Source organism: Mauremys reevesii, linkage group 3 (genome assembly GCF_016161935.1).
Source record: "Mauremys reevesii isolate NIE-2019 linkage group 3, ASM1616193v1, whole genome shotgun sequence".
NCBI lineage: Eukaryota > Metazoa > Chordata > Testudines > Geoemydidae > Mauremys > Mauremys reevesii.
Genome location: NC_052625.1, coordinates 46,571,931 through 46,593,606, shown reverse-complemented (window position 1 = coordinate 46,593,606; position 21,676 = coordinate 46,571,931). Strand labels below are relative to the sequence as shown.

Sequence of the window (21,676 nt, the reverse complement as noted above, 5' to 3'; positions counted from 1 at the left end):
TATATGATTGAACCCACAGAGACAAATACCAACGGAGGAAAAGAGGCACACTGTAAGTGTCTCGGATGTCTTTGTATTTCTAGATGTACTTGCAAACAGAGATCGATCTCAGAGAAGTACCTTTATACATCCTGCTATGAGAGAGGTTTGTAGAAGACATGCAAAGTATTGCTGATTTGATATTTTGGTTTCTGCTTAAGGGCACTGCAATTTTACATCTTCCTGTCTAAACTGTAGACTGGACCCAGGCTATTTAAATAATTTATAAGAAAAATATAACAGTGGTCAGATTGATTAATCCCTATAACAGTCCCCCACATATCAGAACTGAAGATTCAAATCCTGATACCTGATCTGGAGATCTTCTTGATTTATTAGCCATGGTAACCAGTCTTTAAAACAGGTTACTCCACTGTTCAGTCTCATGAGATTTATAATATTAAAACTGACAAATGAAATATCTGATTTCAAGGTTTGGTAACCCTCCCCTCCAGAACTTCTAGGCTCCGGGATTTGGAAGATCAATTTGTGCATGATCAAAAGCAAATTATAGCATCTACGAATGTGCAATAAATCCTGTTGCTATATCATACTAGGGTCAGTTTCTTAAACAGAACTTTTCAACTGAGATTGACAAGTACATATGCATGCACAATATGCTTTCTCCAACAGCAAGTCTGCCTGAAATAAAAGCAGTAAAAACGTTTGCTGCTGCTTTGCAACAGTCTGTAGTAACAGTCTACTTTGATTAGTAAGACTAGTGAACAGAATTCTGAACTGATATGGGGAAAGAATCCTGACATGTCCTGACCATGGTTGCAACATTTTCAAGTAACAAGAATTTTTTGGGTTTTTTTTAGAAAACAATTAATACTTTTAGGATCAGACCTCTTCAATTTCCCTTCCTTTGGAGAAAGAAACCATGAATTTAGATTGTTCTTTCCAACTGGTTGGCAGGTAGCTCTGGAAGTGTCAGCCTATCAATAGGATACAGAAGACCACGTCCATGCTGATGTTATTAGCAAAAGCAATGGGGAGGAATTCTATGGAAAATGACATGAACTGATACAGCAGCAAAGCCAAAAATCCTTGAGGGAAAGCGGGGGGCAAGGATTTGTGGCAATGTTATAAACAATTACATGTCATTTGTACAAAAAGTTGCAAAACCATTCTGTGCAGAGGGAATACAACAAATATCAGTCTCTCCCCCTCAAAGAATATCACCAAACAGAAATTCAAATGCTAGACTGACTACATTTTGCTACCTATGAGAAAAACCTGGGCTCTTAAAACACTATGCAAAGTCATCAAGGTTTAATAAAATAAATATCTTATTTTCAAACTGAATCCAGCTGGTAACCTTACTCATCAAAACACTATTTTACATCTTAAGTTACTTGATACTGTTCAGCTTATTGGTTGAAAGATTAGTTATCAGATTTTAACTGCACTTCAAAACATTCCTCTTAAGAAAAAGCAAGCTTAAAATGCAACCTGTTCTTGAAGGAAGGAAGTTGCTAATACCAATGATTTCCTGAAAATCAAAGTCTGAGATGTCCTTCAAGTTGTGCCAAGACAAAGTAGTCCCTGCTCCTCAATGTAATGGAATCCATTGACCAAGAGCATTAGTCCAAAAACCAGTTTAGCTGATGCTTTTCAGACTACAATTATCATTTTAAGAGAGACCCATTACAGGAAATAAATTGTAAAGATGACTCTATACAGATGGACAGAGATGAAGGTTAATGCAATCCTGACAGATGAAATGATTCCTCAAGCAAGAATAATAGGAAATAGCAACCATTAGAAGGCTTGGAAGAATGTATTTTTGCATAATTTTTACAAATATTGATGTTTATTTTAAGATTTCTTAAAATGTGTATCAATTTAAATATTCACACTTGGAATGGGTTTTTAGCAATTTTTCTGTTTTTGTTGATTTAAATTTTCATAGTTACAGGAAATTATGGGGGAGAGTCAGACAACAGTTATTTAATAGACACAGATTCTAAAAGTGTACACTGTATATCCATTAAAACACAAATTGTCAACATCGCGTCTAAATATACAAAGTAAATATCCTTAAATCAAACTAAAGTTCTCAAGCAGCATTTTTCTTACTTTGCCTATCTGCACATTTTGATTATTTATGGAAATATTTTTTCACTGTGCGTGTGAACAGTGAAATCAACCTTTACTGATAAAAATTTAATCCTTCCAAGCCTAACCATAACCTGTTTGCTTGTACAAATTTAAAAATGTATTTAACACCCCATCTCTTCTGGGGGTGGGTGGAGGAAGAAATCAGAGTTTGATCTGTGTCAGGAGTGCAGAGGAGGAAAAGGAATAGCCCCTTGCTTCACACTCTAGCCAATCCTTCACCGATGAAGCGAGGCCTGCTGCAATGCAAGGCCTTGCTGGGTGGGGACAGAGGAATATAAAGTTGCTTTAATTTTTTACATAAAATCAGAAATAAAGAAAGGTACTACAAAGGTGCAGAAATAAATTCAGGCAATTTTAGGTTTATTATTCCCACATGTGATGCACTGTGTGGGTAAATACATTATCCAAAAATCAAAAAGTTAGTTAATAGCTGGTTATGGTTGCTTAAGGGGAACATCCATGCATACAAACGCTTAGGACAAAAGAATTTTTTTTTGAAGTTGTACAGAAAAGTACAACTTATCCCTCCCCAATAACACTGTTATGCACACTAGTGTGTAGGAGAGTAATTCTGAAGGACAGATACATGCAGAAAGTCAAGTGAACATATTTATTTTGTAATTATGTACAAATGAGAAAAATAAGTAAGAAAAAAATAGAGGCCCAACTTCAATGTATACCCCAAATTAAGAAACATAGTAAAAGAACTAAAAAAGAGCCACGGTGGCTTAACAACCATGTAAAAGAAGCAGTGAGAGATAAAAAGACTTCCTTTAAAAAGTGGAAGTCAAATCCTAGTGAGGCAAACAGAAAGGAGCATAACCACTGCCAAATTAAGTGCAAGAGGGTAATAAGAAAAGCCAAAGAGGAGTTTGAAGAACGGCTAGCCAAAAACTCCAAAGGTAATAACAAAATGTTTTTTAAGTACATCAGAAGCAGGAAGCCTGCTAAACAGCCAGTGGGGCCCCTGGATGATAGAGATACAAAAGGAGCGCTTAAAGACGGTAAAGTCATTGCGGAGAAACTAAATGGATTCTTTGCTTCAGTCTTCACGGCTGAGGATGTGAGAGAGATTCCCAAACCTGAGCTGGCTTTTGTAGGTGACAAATCTGAGGAACTGTCACAGATTGAAGTGTCACTAGAGGAGGTTTTGGAATTAATTGATAAACTCAACATTAACAAGTCACCGGGACCAGATGGCATTCACCCAAGAGGTCTGAAAGAACTCAAATGTGAAGTTGCGGAACTATTAACTAAGGTTTGTAACCTATCCTTTAAATCGGCTTCTGTACCCAATGACTGGAAGTTAGCTAATGTAACACCAATATTTAAAAAGGGCTCTAGAGGTGATCCCGGCAATTACAGACCGATAAGTCTAACACCGGTACCGGGCAAATTAGTCAAAACAATAGTTAAGAATAAAATTGTCAGACACATAGAAAAACATGGTTTCTATAAAGGGAAAACGTGTCTTACTAATCTATTAGAGTTCTTTGAAGGGGTCAACAAACATGTGGACAAGGGGGATCCAGTGGACATAGTGTTCTTAGATTTCCAGAAAGCCTTTGACAAGGTCCCTCACCAAAGGCTCTTACGTAAGTTAAGCTGTCATGGGATAAAAGGGAAGGTCATTTCATAAAGTGAGAACTGGTTAAAAGACAGGGAACAAAGGGTAGGAATTAATGGTAAATTCTCAGAATGGAGAGGGGTAACTAGTGGTGTTCCCCAAGGGTCAGTCCTAGGACCAATCCTATTCAATTTCTTCATAAATGATCTGGAGAAAGGGGTAAACAGTGAGGTTGCAAAGTCTGCAGATGATACTTAACTGCTCAAGATAGTTAAGACCAAAGCAGACTGTGAAGAACTTCAAAAAGATCTCACAAAACTAAGTGATTGGGCAACAAAATGGCAAATGAAATTTAATGTGGATAAATGTAAAGTAATGCACATTGGAAAAAATAACCCCAACTATACATACAATACGATGGGGGCTAATTTAGCTACAATGAGTCAGGAAAAAGATCTTGGCGTCATCGTGGATAGTTCTCTGAAGATGTCCACGCAGTGTGCAGAGGCGGTCAAAAAAGCAAACAGGATGTTAGGAATCATTAAAAAGGGAATAGAGAATAAGACGGAGAATATATTATTGCCCTTATATAAATCCATGGTACGCCCATATCTCGAATACTGCGTACAGATGTGGTCTCCTCACCTCAAAAAAAGATATACTGGCACTAGAAAAGGTTCAGAAAAGGGCAACTAAAATGATTAGGGATTTGGAGAGGGTCCCATATGAGGAGAGATTAAAGAGGCTAGGACTCTTCAGCTTGAAAAAGAGGAGACTAAGGTGGGATATGATAGAGGTATATAAAATCATGAGTGATGTGAAGAAAGTGAATAAGGAAAAGTTATTTACTTATTCCCATAATACAAGAACTAGGGGTCACCAAATGAAATTAAAAGGCAGCAGGTTTAACACAAATACAAGGAAGTTCTTCTTCACACAGCGCACAGTCAACTTGTGGAACTCCTTACCTGAGGAGGTTGTGAAGGCTAGGACTATAACAGCGTATAAAAGAGAACTGGATAAATTCATGGTGGTTAAGTCCATAAATGACTATTAGCCAGGATGGGTAAGAAATGGTGTCCCTAGCCTCTGTTTGTCAGAGGATGGAGATGGATGGCAAGAGAGAGATCACTTGATCATTGCCTGTTAGGTTCATTTCCTCTGGGGCAACTGGTATTGGCCACTGTCGGTTGACAGATATTGGGCTAGATGGACCTTTGGTCTGACCCGGTACGGCCATTCTTATGTTCTTAAAAGTAAGAGGGGGAAATACCGCATATGGTTCAAAAGATCAGACTCTGAATAAGTATGCATCAAGGACTTAAAAAATGCATAGCAAAGGACTGAAAAGAATTGCCACACAATTTCATCATGCATTACGGTATATTAGTCAAAATGAGAATTACTGTGTGTTGTGTAATTATTTATAATTTTAGTTTACAGTTGATTTTTAGAAGACAAATACAGCAAACTGAAAAGCTTAATTAGTGGCCACCTCTAAAGCCTTAGGTTTAAATTACTTGTTCAGTGTGACATAGGAAGCCAGAGGTACAGAAAGATCCCTCTCTTCTCAGGTCCAAGGCCAGTTCTTTAAGCACAAGACCATCCTATAGAACATGCACTATGCGATCACTGTAACTGAAGGCTTTATCACTCATCTGTTTGTCTCAGTTGTTCTTAGTAGAGGTTGGTATTGATGAACAGCCCCTTTGTAAAGATCATTTAAGGCAAAACTTAACTATGGTGTCACTAGTGCAAACATAATTTCATGCCTACATATGGCATATTTCTCCAATCATCAGATAACCTGCATTTATGTTGCACCTTTGACCTCAGATGCACTCTGGTCTAGAGTCTCAACTGAAGCACCTCAAACTTCCAGTCTGTCAACAGTTTGTCACAGCTGCACTAATATGATCAGATAAAAACAGGGACTGAAAATTTAATCTCAGCATAGTAAGTAATGGATTAGTGACAGTTTTAAAGTCCAATATGGTGTTAACTTTTAAAACCAGAAGCATGCTTGTCCCACAAGAGACCTGCATGTCCCAGATTTCTACAGGTACAATTGTCTATGATGTCGGTGATGTACACAGACAAGATAGTGCAGCTCGACTTAAGTCAATGGAGTTGTGTCTGCAGGACACGTAGCTCTGTGTTTCTATCCTTGGCGGGTCATGAGGTATTAATTCTTAAAATCCTTAACTTTACAATTTAAAGGAAACCAGTTTGAAAAATATTTAGAATTTATTGGTACTATTTTTTCCTGTTACTTCAAGAAAACAAAAATAGCATATTGTTTAGAAGGGGAAATAGCTAAAATAGCTTCTTTCTAGAAGATGTGGCATAAACAAAATATGGGATGACATGCTTTCGAGTTAATCGGCACTTTTTTGGGATGACACTGTGGCTTCCCTTCTCATGCGTGATGTGGTCAACCCAAACTGATATCAATAAAATCCTTTACACACCATCACGTGCACATACACACATGCTCGTACTGTATATACATTTATACAGACACTTGTTTATCACAAGATGGCTACCACTATGAGAATCCACAGCATATGGAGGAGGTGAATGCTTTAGATAATAAAGTGATAGGCACCATATAAGGAGCTAGAGTGCATAGACTAAATATTATTTAAAGTATGTGTACATCACAAGCAGCAAAGGTCTCTCAACCTTTCTTTAAATGTTTTCCCACTCTCTAATTTTTCCATTAGAAGATGAAAACTACTAAACAAAATGTAAAAATTGCAACTGTTTGCAAAAAATATACAGTGCAATAATAATTTCAGTACTGCTCTTTTTCTCTCCCTGCAAAAGATTACTGTCATCATTACATCAATTTTAAAAAACGCTGACCCAATGCTGATAGCAGAGATGCAAAGTCACTTACTCAGATACACGGAGGATAGTCTCTTTGCCTTCTTCAACCGAAATTTTGACATCATTTTTCACGTGCTCTACAGTTAGCAAAGCTCCTAAAAAAAAGAGAAGATAAAATATAGCTGATCTTTCGCCTAAGTAAAGACTATTTCATAGGTTACAATTACATTTTTTTATTCACACACACCATGTGTCTTAACTGGTGCCTTTCAGTCTGAAGGCACAGGAGGCGACGGGAAGGAATCAATGTTTTAGTCTAGAAACAGGCAGCTTTCTCCTGGCAGTCCTTATGGTCTAAGAGGAAGGGATAAAAGCTGGCTTGCAGTAATCTGCAGTGATCTCAGAACAGGATGGTTTTAATGTTATTTTGCTTCCCCAGGATACTTTGAAAATTCATCCCATCCCACACCAACCTAGAGAAGAGACTCGCTCAAATTGTTTGACATGAATATTGCTGTCATCTACTCCTCAGCACAGGTCTGCCACATGCTCTTTGTAAGAGGCCTAAAGCAGCATTAGCATCTAAACACATCACTTAAAAATAGTCATGACCCAAATGCCACTAAAGAGACTACACTCTGGAGAAAAACCATCTTGGACAAATGCCTTCACACAGTAAGGCTGTGCCACATCAACATTTTAAGTCTGTCAATACTGTGCACCTCAGCTACTACCACTGGGGGCATATGGAAAGAAGAGACAAAAGGTCAGGTTCATTTTTTTTAAAGTAGATTTAATGCTTGTGAAAGGATTAACCACCCTAAAGACAGAAATCATCTTTTTATCCATAGGAGTACAGAAAGCATCCACACAATGTACTGTCAATGTACGTGGGCCCTGACCGTCTGGTGACGATGCCCTTGGCCTCTCCTCTCTGACCAAGAGACCCCTGTGTGAAATCAACAGGCCTCCACACATGCACAAGGGGCAGCCTGCGCAGATCCAATTACAGGATCAGAGCCTTACACTGTAAAGCCCATTACAGCTCTTCGTTATGCACTCCACTTTGTCTGTATTTTAAGTTACAAAGGGTAGTATTAATAAATTAGCCTCAACAGAGCACTAGGAGCAAGGAACTCCCAAACTCTGATCCCAGTTGTCAGACTCCCTCTATGGCACTAAGCTTGACACTTAATGACCCTCATCTCAGTTCTCCATCTGTAAAAATGGGGTACTATTACTTGCAGTATCTTTGTGAGACAGGCAAGAATTAATTAATGTTTGCACGCTTTGAAGATGAAAAGAACTACATAGGTGCTGAACTGTGTAATTAACGTAAATTACATTCATAGTTAGTACTTTTTTCCCCTACTTCACAAGAACTATTATTAATATGAACTAGGAAAAAGTTAGGATAAAAAAGTGTTTGATTTTTTTAGAAAACGATTATTTTTCCTTAAATAAAAATGTTATATTTGTAATGTTCACTGTGTTTCAATGTTATCCATAAGGGCTCGTCTATACTTAAAATGCTGCAGCAGCGCTGTAGCACTTCAGCATACACAATACCTATGCCAATAGGAGGGGTTTTCCTGTCAGCATAGATAATCCGCTTCTCTAGGAGGCAGTACCTAGCGCTGTCCACACAAGGGGTTAGGTCAATTTAACTTCATCGCTCTGGGGTATGAATTTTTCACACCCCTGAGTGATGCAGTTATTCTGATCTAATTTCCTAGTGTACACCAGGCCTAAGAATCCTTTAATCTAAAGTCCATACTCTAAGTACAACTCAGTAAGAGCTGTCAAATACAAAGTAAGTCCTCAACTAATTACAATTTTGTATGATGTCTTTCATAGTAATAATACCACCACCTAACTCTTCTTTATATTTGGGAATCCCTAAAAAATGTCAAATGGCAGTGCAGACCCCTTTGGAAATCTTAGACATGTCTGCGGACCTCCAGAGGTCCATGGACCACATGTTGAAAACCACTGTTTTAGAGCACTTTTCATCAGCACATCTCAACGTGCTTTACAAAAGAGATCAGTATCATTATCCCCATTTTGCATATGTGGAAACTGAAGCACAGAAAGGTGATGCCACATGCCCACGGTCACCCAGCAGGCCTGAGGCAGACCCAGGAATAGAACTCAGCTCTCCTGTGCAAGTACTCTACCTACTAGACCGCATTGCCTCTCTTATCAGACGTTATTAGAAAATGCTTGTAGAGTGAAAGTTTCTAAACTTTCAATTTTATTCCGCAGGATTTTGTTTAAATATACAGCCATGTATATTTTAAATCGTCTCATACAAACTGCATCCCAAAATGCTTTCTAGAGTTGAACAATGCAATTTACAAAAGCATAAAGAAAGAAAAATTAAGGCACAGAGGCAAGGCAAGAATGTGCATCTTCAGCAGTGATTTGCAATGAGATGGAGAATCAGTGTGGCAGAAGGGTGGAAGGCTGTTTCCAGATAGCAGCAGTTGCAGAGAAGGTTTTTTCACCCACATGGTAAGACAGTGTACAGCAGTGGTGCCCAACCGTTTTCGTCTGGTGGGCACCAGAGGACGAGCCACGGAGGACCGTGGCGGCGGATGACCATCCACCGAAATGCCGCCGACAAGTAGCGTCATCCAGAGGTGTCGCCGCCGAAATACCACCGAAAATCAGTGGCATTTTGGCGGCGACACCTCTGGATGACACAGCTTGTCGGAAGCATTTTGGCAGATGCTCTTCCACTGGCCAGTACGTGGGCACAAACAGATGCCATGGCGCCTGCAGGCACCGCATTGGGGACCCCTGGTGTATAGGGACAAAGAGAAGCCTTGGCTAGATGAATAACTGGAGCAGGAAAGAGAGCAAAGAGAATGTGCCATCCAATGTTGAACTAGATCTTGAAGTGAACAGCCACTAGAGAGAGAATGTGGATGAGGTAAGATCTTTTACTGGACCAACTTCTGTGGACAAGAAAGATAAGCTTTCAAGCTTATACAGGACTCTTCTTCAGGTTTGGGAAAAGTTCTCAGTGTCATCATCAAATACAAGATGAAACGGATTGCTGAGTACATCTACCGAACCTAAAAAAGAGCTCTCTGTAAGCTCCAAAGCTTGTCTCTCTCACCAACAGAATTTGATCCAATAAAAGATATTACCTCACTCACCTCGTCGCGCTAATATGCTGGGACCAACACAGCTACACCACCACTGTATACAGGAAGCCATTAGACATGCAATGAATTTTGCAAAAGCAGCCTCTAGTTTTGCACATACAATTATATGTATACAGAAAAAGGCATCTGTGTATGAAACAATTAGCAAAAAAATCAAAAGCTGGATTGAGGCCACTTCAAAAATTTGGTCTACAACCTGTGAAGTAACTTAAGAAACCCAATTATAAATAGAACCTCTAAGTAAGTCACTAAATGCATCAATATCTCCATTAAATATTAAAAACAGCAACAGAGCCAGCAGTCTATTGGAGAGAAGCCACCTCAAGAGAGGTTCAGCACTGCAATAGCCAGGTTGTTGCAAGTCAGGGATGAAATACATTAGTGAAAGTGGGGGAGCATCTCCCTAGCTCATTATGGTTGTGCGCATTTAGTCTGTCGTTCTCCGTTATCAATAAAATGCCACATTTGAACGAGACCATAATTCAATCTATAATTTGCTCCCAGTTTATTTTCTCAGGTCGCTGTTTACTACATCCAGCTTTCTATTACTACAAAGTTACCCACGGCAAGCCATGCAGATGACGTGTCGTTTCAGAAAGCTGGTAGTATTTCTGTCACTTTCTCCGCAGGCAGGTGACAAGACCCACTTACGATGCTGAGCCCCCAGTGACAGAGCACAAACCTCTTCAGCGCCGTGCCCCGAACAGGGCAGACCTGAGCCGCTTGAAAGGGAGGGGGGGTGCGGGGACACCCTGAAGGCAGCTTCGGCCAAAGGATCCTGCGTGCCAAAGAGACATCAGCAGCCCCCACCCCTCTCTCCCCGGCCCCCAGGTCAGCCCCGCCCCGCGAGTGCGGGGGGAGCCAGGCACAGGGGCTCGGCCCGGGCAGAATGAATCAGGCGGGGGAGGGGGGGGGAGGGGCTGAGCCCCACGGGGCCCAGGAACCACCTAGCTCCGCAGACCCCAAAGGGTCAGGCTGCCTCCCCCACGCCCGCCCGTCTCCCCGCCCCCGCACGGCCGCGGGGATGAATGGAGGAGCCGGCGCCCAGTGCCGCATGATGCAACATGGCAGCAACCCGGCGGGTGCGGCCCCCGAGGGCAGCGGGCCGGGGGTCCCGGGTCAGGGCCGGGCCGCGCTTACCGAGCGGGGGAAGCTCCGCGTTCACCGTCAGGCTCAGCGCCATCGCCGCGCTGCGCTGCCACCGCGACCGGCTCCCTGGGCAGCCAGGAAAGGAAGTGGCGGGGGGGGGGAGGAGACAGGACGCGCCGACGCTCAGCGAAGCTGAAACGGCTCCGCCCCCTTCCAGGGCCGCCCTATTCCTGCAGGGGAGGCTGCCACGGGGATGGGCACCGCCTCCCTTCGTCACTTCCGGCGGCGGGCAGCCATTCGGCCCGCACCTCTCTGGTTGGTGTTACATCCACAAGGTCCCCCGCGGAAACTGGTTCACAGGGAGGGGTTCTGCGCTCCTCCAAGGCCCCTGGGGGCGGCGCTGCTCGCCCAAGTGTGTCCTCGTGCCTGTGCCTACGCGGCGGGTACCCCTCCCTGTAGTGAATCCTCCACGCTCCGCCAGGCGGAAGCGAGGCCCAGCGTTGCCATCGCTACGCCTGGATTTTTTCAGGGCCGAAGAGCCGTTGCTATGCCAACGTACGTTCCCAGTGCGCCGCCGCACGGTCAGTCTCTCTCTCTCTCTCGCTCTCTCTCTCTCACACACACACACACACACACACACACCCCAGGATAGCGCTGATTGGCCATTAGCGCAGCCACTCACGAACCTGCTGCCACCATGGGCTGTTTATTAGGGCGGTTCGGCAGCAACACGTCACCCAGTGTGGCCAATGGGAAGGTAGATCGCTCAGCGAGCCAGGGCTGCGTTCTGTGGGGCGGGGGGGCAAGCAGGGGAAAGGCAGCGTGGAAATGTTCTGGTGCCGGATAGTGAGCGGTGCGTCTGTTCTAACTGTGCACATCTGCCCCCCCCACCCCCACCAGGGCTGACCCTGCAGCTGGGCTCCTACTTACCTCAGTGGGACTCTTGCCTAGAGATCAGCTGCCTGGCATGGTGCCTACAAAGCCCGCTGGTCTTGGCTAGACAGGCGAGAAGCTGCGCCTGTTCCTTTCCTTACGCCTTTCTTTCCTTCCTCTAATGCCTAGTTCAAGGGGGGGGGGAACATCCCCACAATACAAGTTGCTCAGAAAGCTCTGCCAGCTCTTCACCCTACTTCACCTCAGGGCAGTGCCCGGGCGAGGGGAGTGAGGCACTTGCCTCAGGTGCAGAAACTGGCGGAGAAAAAAATAAGCCGCGGGCCCGGAGATATTGATAACCCATGTGCTCCCCCGCCCAGGCCCCCCCTGCTCCCCCCCCCCTACGCCTCCCCTGAGTGTCCCCCGGCCCCATCTTCCTCCCACCCCCCTCCTTCTGGTCAGAGCAGCTACATGCTGCCTACCTGCAGCAATTGCTGCCGCAGGGTCCTAGCGCCCCCCATTTCCTGACCCTGAGCCTGCCCTTCCACCTCAGACTTTTTCATTTTCCAACGAGACCCTCCAGCAGCACAGAGCCCCTCTCCCTCCGCCCGCAGTCACTGCTCCTGCCCCATGCTGGGCAAGAAGGCAGCCCCATCCCTCGCCCTCAGTGAGGTTACAGTCAGGGGCAACAGCAGGGGCAGAGCCGCATGCAGCACCTCCTGGCACCCACCACAGGGGAAGTGAGGGAGATTCCTGGACCTGAGAGGGTCCCTAGGAGCCAATGCAGTGACAGTGGTGGAGATGAATGTGCTGCTGGGGGGGCAGGAAAGGGGGGCTCCTCCCCCAGAGCTTGCTGCTGCCAGCAGGGAAAGGGCTGGGGGAAGTCCTCCTCTCTGGCCCCTGTCCCGGAGCAGCCTGCCTGCACCCCAAACTCAGCCCCAGCCCTGCCCCACCCCAGAGCCCACACCCCCAGTCAGAGCTTTCACCCTCCACTGCACCCTCTGCCCCCACCACAAACCCTTCATCTCCAGTCCCAACCAGAGCCCTCATCCCCCTGCATGCTGCCCCTCTCCCCCAGCCCTGAGCCCCTCCCATTCCCAGCCCCAGACGGAGCCCTCACCCTGAGCCCCTCCCACACTCCAAACCTCTCACCTTCAGCCACAGTCCTCACCCCTGCACCCCGTCCCTCTGCACCCCATCCAACCCCAAACACCCACCCACAACCAGCACCCCCCCCCCCCCGAACCCCCTCCCACGCCCACACTCTCTTCCAGAGCCTGCACCCCATTCCCCTGCCCCAGCCTAGGGCCTGCACCCCAGACCTCCTCCCTCACCCAAACTCCCTCCCAGAGCCGTGGGCAGAGTTTGGGCAGAGCGGATTCTGGGCACCACCAAAATTTCTACAAACCTGCCACCCCTGATCCTGGCTGCAAACCTGAACTCCCAGCATTCTCAGGACACATGCTGATCCCTAGTGGCCACTGCTGATATCCAGCACCTCCCTCCTCTCTTAACCTGTGAGTCCCTCTCTGCATTGGAACTAGACTGGAACCAAAGACCATCTTGGAAGCAACATTACCAGCCCAAGCAGTCAAAAATCATGAGTTGACCCCCCCCCCAAAATCACAGGTTTTACTGCCGCCACGTCATTCATTCTTCAGCGGCAGGCCCTTCCCTCCGAGAGGGACTGAGGGACCTGCCGCCGAAGTGCTGCAGAAGAGCCAGCCCTGGGGGAGGGCGCAATTTTATATTCTTGCCTGGGGCTCAAAAATACCTAGTAACGGTTCTGCATCAGGGGTCTCAAATGACCATGAGGACTTCGGCCCCACCCCCATTCCAACCCCTTCCCCAAAATCCCCCCCAACTCTGCCCCCTCCCTGTCCCCAGGGGGTGCAGGAGGGGTGAGGGGTGTGACAGGGGGCTCAGGGCAGGGTGTGGGGTGAAGGAGGGATGCGGGGTGCAGGGTGAAGCAGGGGGCTCAGGGAAGGGGGTCAGGACAGAGGATGCAGGGTGCGGCACGGGTCTCAGGGCAGGGGGTCGGGGTGCAGCAGGGGTTTCAGGGCAGGGGATCGGGCCAGGAGGGGTGCGGGGTGTGGCAGGAGGTCGGGGTGCAGCAGGGGGGTCAGGGCAGGGGGTTGGGGTGCAGGAGGGGTGTGGAGTGCAGCAGGGGGTCGGGCCAGGAAGGGTGTGGGGTGCGGCAGGGGGTCGGGATGCAGGAGGGGTGCGGCAGGGGGTTGCAGAGTGCGGCAGGGGTTTCAGGGAAGGGGGTCAGGCCAGGAGGGGTTCGGACAGACTGCGATCTAGAAACACATGCCATTGTGCCAGTACTCACTTCTTATTTACAGACCCGGCGCCCTCTCCTCGCTTCACAGGCAGGCATTTTTTCAGGGCTTGGGGAGGTGTTGTTTGACTAAATGGAAAAAGAGAGAGAAGAAAGGCCCAGACCCAGGATGGGTTTGCTGCTGCTGTGCTCAGATTCCGCGCGGAGCGGAGCCTGGCGTTCTCCCTGTCCCTGGAGAGGTGTGTACGATCGTGTGTGTGTGTGATCACCCTGTAAGAGAGAGATCGCTCTGTGTGTGTGCGATCAGCCTGTCTCTTGTGTGTGATCATGACCTTGGCTGCGTGTGTAAGATCACCCTATCTGTGTGAGATCAGTGTGTGTGTGTGTGTGTGAGAGGGAGAGAGAGAGAGAGAGAGAGATCACCATCTGTGTATAATCATCCTGTGTGAGATCGCTGTCTGTGTGTGTGAGAGATCACCGTGTGTGTGTAACCCCGTGAGATCGCCATGTGTGGGATCACTGGGTGTCTGTTATCACGCTGTGTGTGTGATTCGCCCAGCCACCAGGTGTGTGTATCAGCCTCTTTCGGTGTGTGGCTGCCAGTCCCTGAAGTGTCTCTGTCACAATCTCAGTGTGTTTGTCTCTTTTGGTCTGTGTGTGTGTGTGTGTGTGTGTATCTGCGTCCCGCTCTCGGTCAGTGTGGGTGGGGACCTGTCTTCTCTCGGCCCCTCTGTCTTTCTCTCATGTGCATCTCAGCCCCGGTGCCTGCTTCTCACACGGTGTCTGTGCCCCCTGCTCTGTCACTTTGTCTCAGGCACTGGGCATGGGGTGCCTGACTCTGGGTGCAACTGTGTGTGTGTGTGTCCTTGCTCTCCGCCTCTCTCTGTGTGTGTGGGCACCCGCTCCTCTCCTCATTCTCTTTCCCCCGATGTACCCCAGCCGCTGGGCACGTCTCCCCCTCCCTCCATCCTGCTCCAGCGCCAGGGGCAGCTGCACCCTCATCTCAGTGAGCTGCTCGGCATTTCTACCCGGCCCCTTCGCTCAGCCGTGCAAGGACCAGGCTGAGGCAGATGCTGCAGGGATGAAGCGGGGAGAAGGAAGTTAAGGGAAGAGGTCCGCCTAGGAAAGATAAATCCCAAACAGGTGGGCGCTGACTTGGGAGCCCCCGGGGGAGCGCAATGGGGTGGAGGAAAAGCCAACAGCCACCCCCACCACTGAGACACAAGACCTGCTCCTGGTCTTCGCCACGGCCCCTAGGGGATCTTCCTCCCACAGCTTCCCCAAGGGAACTTTTGAAGGGGACGAAATATCACTGTAGCGAGCAGAGAGCCCTCAGGCCAGGCTTGGGAAAGTTTGAGTGTAGTGAGCTCCCACATCCTGGGGACCCCGTCTATTTCTTCCTCCTCCGCAGCTCTGCGTTGTAGTCTCCGAGTCGGTACTTTGCTGGGAGGAGTTTATCACCTGGGATCAGAGAGTCACCGCTTGGTACCTCTCCCATACCATGAACAAGCTTCAGCTTGCTTCCCCTTTAAATCGGCACTATAAAGGAGAGACTCCGCTTCCACTGAGCTTTTAGCCCTTGAGACGCACGAGATTATTGTTATGTTTGTCACAGACTGATCTGAGGTCTCCTGGTTATCTGTCACCTGTGACATTACCCTTGGGTCCCTTTCACAAGTGGTTAATTGGTGGATGCCCCTGCAGGGTAAAATGTATGGCTACAGTACCATCCATCTGCCACCCTTCCTCCCCTGGCCAAAAAAACAAAAAAAAGAACAAATACAAATATTCAAGAAGCAGGAATAATAAATTGGTTTGGGTCACAAACATTTGAAGCCAAAGGCTGTCTCCTTAAAACTGCAGAAGTACGGCATTCCTCCCATAGTTCATAGGCCATAATCCTCCTTGAATCAGAAACACTGTCCCTGAACTGACTTATTTTAATGCCTCTCCCTATTAAAGTGACATCATACAATTGGACAACTGGATACATTGCTGAGTTCCCAGAACTCTGATTGCAGCAGTATCCATCATGCCAGTCTTCTCTAGGGCATTTGTGTCTCTACAAGACTCAGTGTATAACTGTAAATCTCATCTGCTGTTTCAGTCTGAGCTTTGCAGCTCACTGGCCACCACTGTGGCCTAGCAAAACAGTTGTTGAGTAATAAGAGACATTGGGCCAAATCCTAAAAAATCCAGTTGCAAGTTGTGCTTAAATCACACAGTACCGTTTCCTTGCCTTAAGAGCCCAATCCTGAAACAATACAAAACAGGGAAGTAACTTCATTCATGCAAGTATTTTACTCAGACTTGTCACCTGCGTAAACTGACTCATTAGCTTAAACAATTGCAGGATTGGGCTCTAATACTACTGAGGAAAGCAAGGGTTTGCAGGGTCAGGTCCCCTGTTAGTAGAGAATCCAGAGAGCCTGGGGGGTCACTGCTTATTTACATGACCCAGCTCTCTTCCTTTAGCGCGTGGAACATTTCATACATAAAACAGCACCATCTTTTCCCCACTCCCCTAAGCCTGTACAAATGCTTTCTGTTCTTCTCATGTGGCAAATAATCATTTCATAGGATTCCTTCCAATCCCTGTGGGATAAAGAGCATGAACACTTTCTTCCACACAGTGCTGAGACAGTAAGGAATAATATGGAAAATAGTACCACATGCCTTTCTTTAGTTATCTAACTATTTTGAATGGGATTCTTTTCCTGAGTCCTTACAAAGTGCTCAAATGGGGCCAGATCCACTGCCCATAATTTGAAATCGGTGGGAACCTTCCAACGACTTCAGTGGGTTTGGATCAGGCCCTAAATCAATACGTTTTGTGAAACAGGTAGAACCTATTTTGATTACCCAAGAAACTCCACTCCAGGAATGACTGTATTGTACCCACAAATCTGATACCTGAGAAGCAGGCTCTAGGAAATTAATATCAATCTGTCAACTGCATACACTTTTAGCTATCACTTTCCACCTGAGGCAATCGCTGGTAACATTCTTGACTGACGTCTATTGCTTTCTTAGAAAGGAGTCTAGCTGTGCCGTGGCACCCACTTTCTCTGCACTCAGCGCTAATGCTACCAGATGTGGCATTTTTATGAGAGGCTTTTTAAAATCCAGAAAGAACAACGTTTCCGTTGGTGGGGTACAACAAAATTGTTGTGTAGAGGAACTCCTTTTCTTGAGGCCTTCTAGAGCTCCTGCATCTATTCTGTAGTGTCATGACCTCCTATGCATTTGTTGTAACCTGCACCGCACACTGTTTGAATATTGTGTGTGATCATTTTTCCTCAGAATTGAAGCTGACATTTGAACAGTTTGAAGTGTCAGGATTGTAGCAGTTCTGAACTTTACTGAACAAACACACTCGAATGCAGCTCACTTCTGACAAAACATACCACCACCCAGCATGGACAGGATTAAATAATAGGAGGGGTTACAACAGGAGAATCTAAAAGGAGAATCTGCACAAACTCAGAAGTTCTAAAGTGTGCAACACAGGGAAGTAAAACAGTACAGGAAAGTGTTGTCAAAACTTGTCTATTACATGTTAATTACAGAGAGAGTGAGGGGACATATTACTGGCAGAATGGCAAAATCAATCATATACAGTGTCTGCTGAAAGCTGCTCAAAAGGTGGGATATGCTAAAAGTAGGTTCAGCAGAGATGGATGGTTGGGAAGAGTGCAGGTGAAGGAGTCAAAGTTACATGATAAACAAACAAACATATTCCTACTACAAAGAGCTTTAGCCAATCTAAATATAGATATGACAAGAACATACCTGTGGGGAAATTTGGTTGTTTCCCAAAAATACATCACCATCGACAGAGTTGTTTCAGTGTAACAGGAAAAGGCCTGACTGCCAAAATAGCCCCATCTCTTGGGGGGGCACTTCCTTTATTCCCCTTCAAGTGCAGGGGCACTTCCTGTCTGAAAGGCTAGTCCTTCACCCTTAATGAAAAGCAGTTGCATGAAGTCTGGAGTTAGTGACTCCCCCTTAGTCCTCTCATGGCTCACTTGTGGCAACTTCTCCTCCCTTTCTCTCTCTGCTCAGCCTGATAACAGGCTTGCAGTGCAGTTTTAATACTTATTTGATCATTTGGTGATAATTTCTGTTCCCAAAGATTACCACAGTGGGATTTCGCTATGGGGGAAAATTCTACTGCCCTCCCCGTGCAAGACAGTTTGGGGACCCCTGTCAGAAACACAGCATCCCAGACCTAACCACACAGGAGAGGCGGGATGCTTGGCAGAGCAAGGCAGGACAAGAAGCTGGGCATCTTTTCCTACCTGCAATCATATCTATGCACCATCTTCCTGCCAGTGAACAGGAGTGCAGCTCTGGTACTGAAGTAGTGGTTGTGAAGTGGGTTTTTTTGCCTTTTTGCAACTTGGAAGCGGATTTGCACTTGAAGTGCCATGTTTTTCCTTACAAATTCCTTGACTTTGATGGGACTATTCACACACTTAGAGCTCCACATATGCTTAAATGCGTTATGGTATAGGATTCAGGCTGTGTGTTGGGGGGTATGCCATCTGGCCCTATAAACATAGAGTAGCTTCTGTGTAGCAGGAGTGCAAATTCACTGAAATGCATAGAGGCAATTTGAGACTTTGGAAAAAGGTCAGACCCTAGATCCTTTTGACGTCAATGGCAAAACTTACATGAAGTTTCATTACAGCTGAGTTCAATATAAGCAAGTTCTACTGTATTTGGTTTACAAAGTTAATTTTAAACCTCATTTTATTCATTCAGCAGGTCTTTTTTTAAAATAGTCTGTCTCTAAGTTTCTTTGGAGACATTAAGACTTACCTGTCAGGTCTAAGGATGGCTAATGAGAATGTTGGGGCCATATTCTGCCATTAAAGTATTAGTCATATCCTTCCATGGAAATCTGCATTAATAACAAATTAATGACCTAGGGCCAAGGTTATCTTTTGTTTATTCTGCTTTCTCGTAGCTGATCACTATTTGCTAGGCCTCTGGCCTCTTGACCAGACTCTGGACTTTGGGCCTCTAAGCGGACGCAATCCATATACACCTCTACCCGATATAATGCTGTCCTCGGGAGTCAAAAAATCTCACCGCGTTAGAGGTGAAACCGCGTTCTATCGAACTTGCTTTGATCCGCCGGAGCGCGCAGCCCCGCCCCCCCAGAGCGCTGCTTCACCACGTTCTAACCGAATTCGTGTTATATTGGGTCGTGTTATATCGGGGTAGAGGTGTACCAAGTTGTTATGCAAACAGCACGTGGATTTTAACCCTTCAGAGCTGAAGCTGCAGACTCAAAGGATCCAGTGAGTGGGGTGGGCCCAGAACACTGAGGGCTGTGGGCTTTGCAGTGCACAGATCAATCTCAGAAGCATTCGCATAAAGATCTGACAGCTTGTCAGGCATGCAAAGAAGACAAAACAATGCAAACACATTTGAGGACACTGAATTGTTTTAAAGTTACCACGCTAGCTTTTCAAAATGCTGTTCAGTTTCTGAGCACATTATACATTGAAAAGTTTTATATAGAACTGTACCATCTTTGGAACCGCAGACTTATCAGTTCCATTATGCTGCAAATCCAGGAATTTACCTAGGGTTTATAAAATCAATTTCAGTACTATCATGGTTGAGATTATAATATAATCCACATTTTATAGAAGACAACCAAATACTCATCAGCATCACCAGAAAATTTAAAAACTTGTTTTGAACAACTGAACTCTCCACAGAGGATTGAAAGCCTCAGCAGATCTTGCTTAATAAGGCTGTTGCTAGGTAGGCCATGTTTTCCTTCATAGTAGTGAAGGGAATTAAAGCCATTACAAGGGTCAAGTTGGCCTAAGTCCTAATGAACGGGAACACGAAGCAGGCAGGCAAAACCAGTCACAGAGGCAAATCTATAGAGATGGTGCCAAGAAGGGCTGTAATCTACACCGAGAGGCAATAAGAAGTTTTTCTTCAGGACAGGGCACATTTACCTTGTTCTGACAAGTTTTCATTTGTAATTCCTAATGCAAAGAAAATCCAGTTTAGTACATGTTCTACTTCCCTCTCGGATCGTCTTCTAAGGATTGTAGGACTATGTGGAATTATATTCCAATGTACATGTGACACAGGTGCGTGCAATCAATATCAGCAGCAGACAATAGAGCGAAGCAGAAAAATCAGCAAGATGGACGGCGTTAAAGCATTTCTTCGCCTTCTCAAGAAAAATCCTTACAGGACTAGTAAATTCTTGTGAACAGTGCGATGTATAGTTAGCATTAACTGCTGCAGTGGTGTACACAACAGGGCAGCCCAGTGTTCCCTTTGAATAGTGGTGCTTCAAAACGCAGCATAGGATGAGGTTTGGTAAATGCATTTAATTCATTTGAGAGCTAGATATGTGTACTGTTGGGCATGAATGAACTAAGTTACTAGGTGGGCTGTAGTTGTCATGGCAAATGTTGAGAAATCATGATAAGTGGAGAAAGTGAATAAGGAAGAGTTATTGCTTCCTTCATGTAACACAAGAACCAGGGGTCACATAATGAAATTAATAGGCAGCTGGTTTAAAACAAATGTAAGGAAATGCTTCTTCACACAGTGAACAGTCACTTTATGGAACTCATTGGCAAGGGGTGTTGAAGTCCAAAACTATAAAAGGCGTTCAAAAAAGAATGAGATAAGGTCATGGAGGATGGGTCCATCAATGGCTATTATCCAAGATGGTCATGTTACCAGATGTGCCCGTTACTTTGGGCTATGCCCATTTATTAGGGTCACTCTTCTGGGTGGGGAAGGAGGGTGCTGTAAATCTGTTAATATGCTGCTTATGTCATTTGTGTGTTCATATGGAGCTCTACTTTTCCCTTCTGCAAGGCCCCTCCCAATGGAGCTACCCTGCAGGACCTAGGTTCCCCAGGGCTGGGTTCCTCCAGCCCTAGAATTAGATGAACACACACACTCCCCACCCCCTAAGTCTGAGTGGACCGGGTCAATCAGCACCCTCCAGCTGATCCCCTCATGTGTCTCTGTACTCAATGGGCTGGGTTGAGCAGCACTTTCAGCTGCCCCTCCCCCTTATGTGCCCCAAGTTTAACACGTCCCTATCCCACTTTCACGTTACAATTGTACTGGTAGTAACCCACTTAATGAGCAAAGCCCACAGTATTTTTGGGCGCTACAGGGATCTTTAGCTTAGGTAAAGGAACCGTTGCTGCAGAATTAATGGGGGAAACTGAAAACACAAAAGAGTAAAATTCAGAGAGAGAGAGAAGCAACCAGCTGAACCATAAAAGTAATTTATTGAATAATAGTGATAACTGCACAAGGAGGGCTAAATAAATATAACAGTTACATTTTAAAGGTTAATACCTGTGGTAGAAAAGAAAACAGAGAGAGAGAGAGAGAGAAATCTTACCCACTCCATGAGGCTTGAACTGGTTGGGGTTCCCAGGTGATGGTGGTAGCTCTGGGTCCTGAGTGCTGGAGACTGGCAGAGCCCTCAACATGATCAGTCAGGAGATGGTGTCCAAGTGGAACTGATGCAGAGTTTGGGTCTATACATCAGAACACTGACTTGGGCACAGGTAGGGGTTTTTGTAGAGAAAATACAGTAGTTCAAGGGAGAACACTAGATTTCTTTGTGGGTAAACTGATGACTCAAGGGGTTTTTTTTAAAGCTAGACAATAGGAACTGATCACTCTTGG

The 21,676-nt window shown here is 45.7% G+C and overlaps 1 protein-coding gene across 4 annotated transcripts in view; it reads right to left on the bottom strand.

The window, feature by feature from the left end:
• The window catches only part of EPRS1 (glutamyl-prolyl-tRNA synthetase 1), a 61,156-nt gene extending 49,870 nt beyond the window's left edge, over positions 1-11,286 (bottom strand). For all 4 annotated transcript variants that reach the window (XM_039529634.1, XM_039529636.1, XM_039529635.1 and 1 more), the window contains exons 1-2: positions 10,876-11,286; positions 6,633-6,717 (exon numbers count right to left, since the gene is read on the bottom strand). In XM_039529634.1, coding sequence (XP_039385568.1) covers positions 6,633-6,717; positions 10,876-10,918 — 128 coding nt within the window. In that variant the 5' untranslated portion in view covers positions 10,919-11,286. The remainder of the gene's footprint in view (positions 1-6,632; positions 6,718-10,875) is intronic.
• Between the last annotated feature and the right edge of the window lie 10,390 nt (positions 11,287-21,676).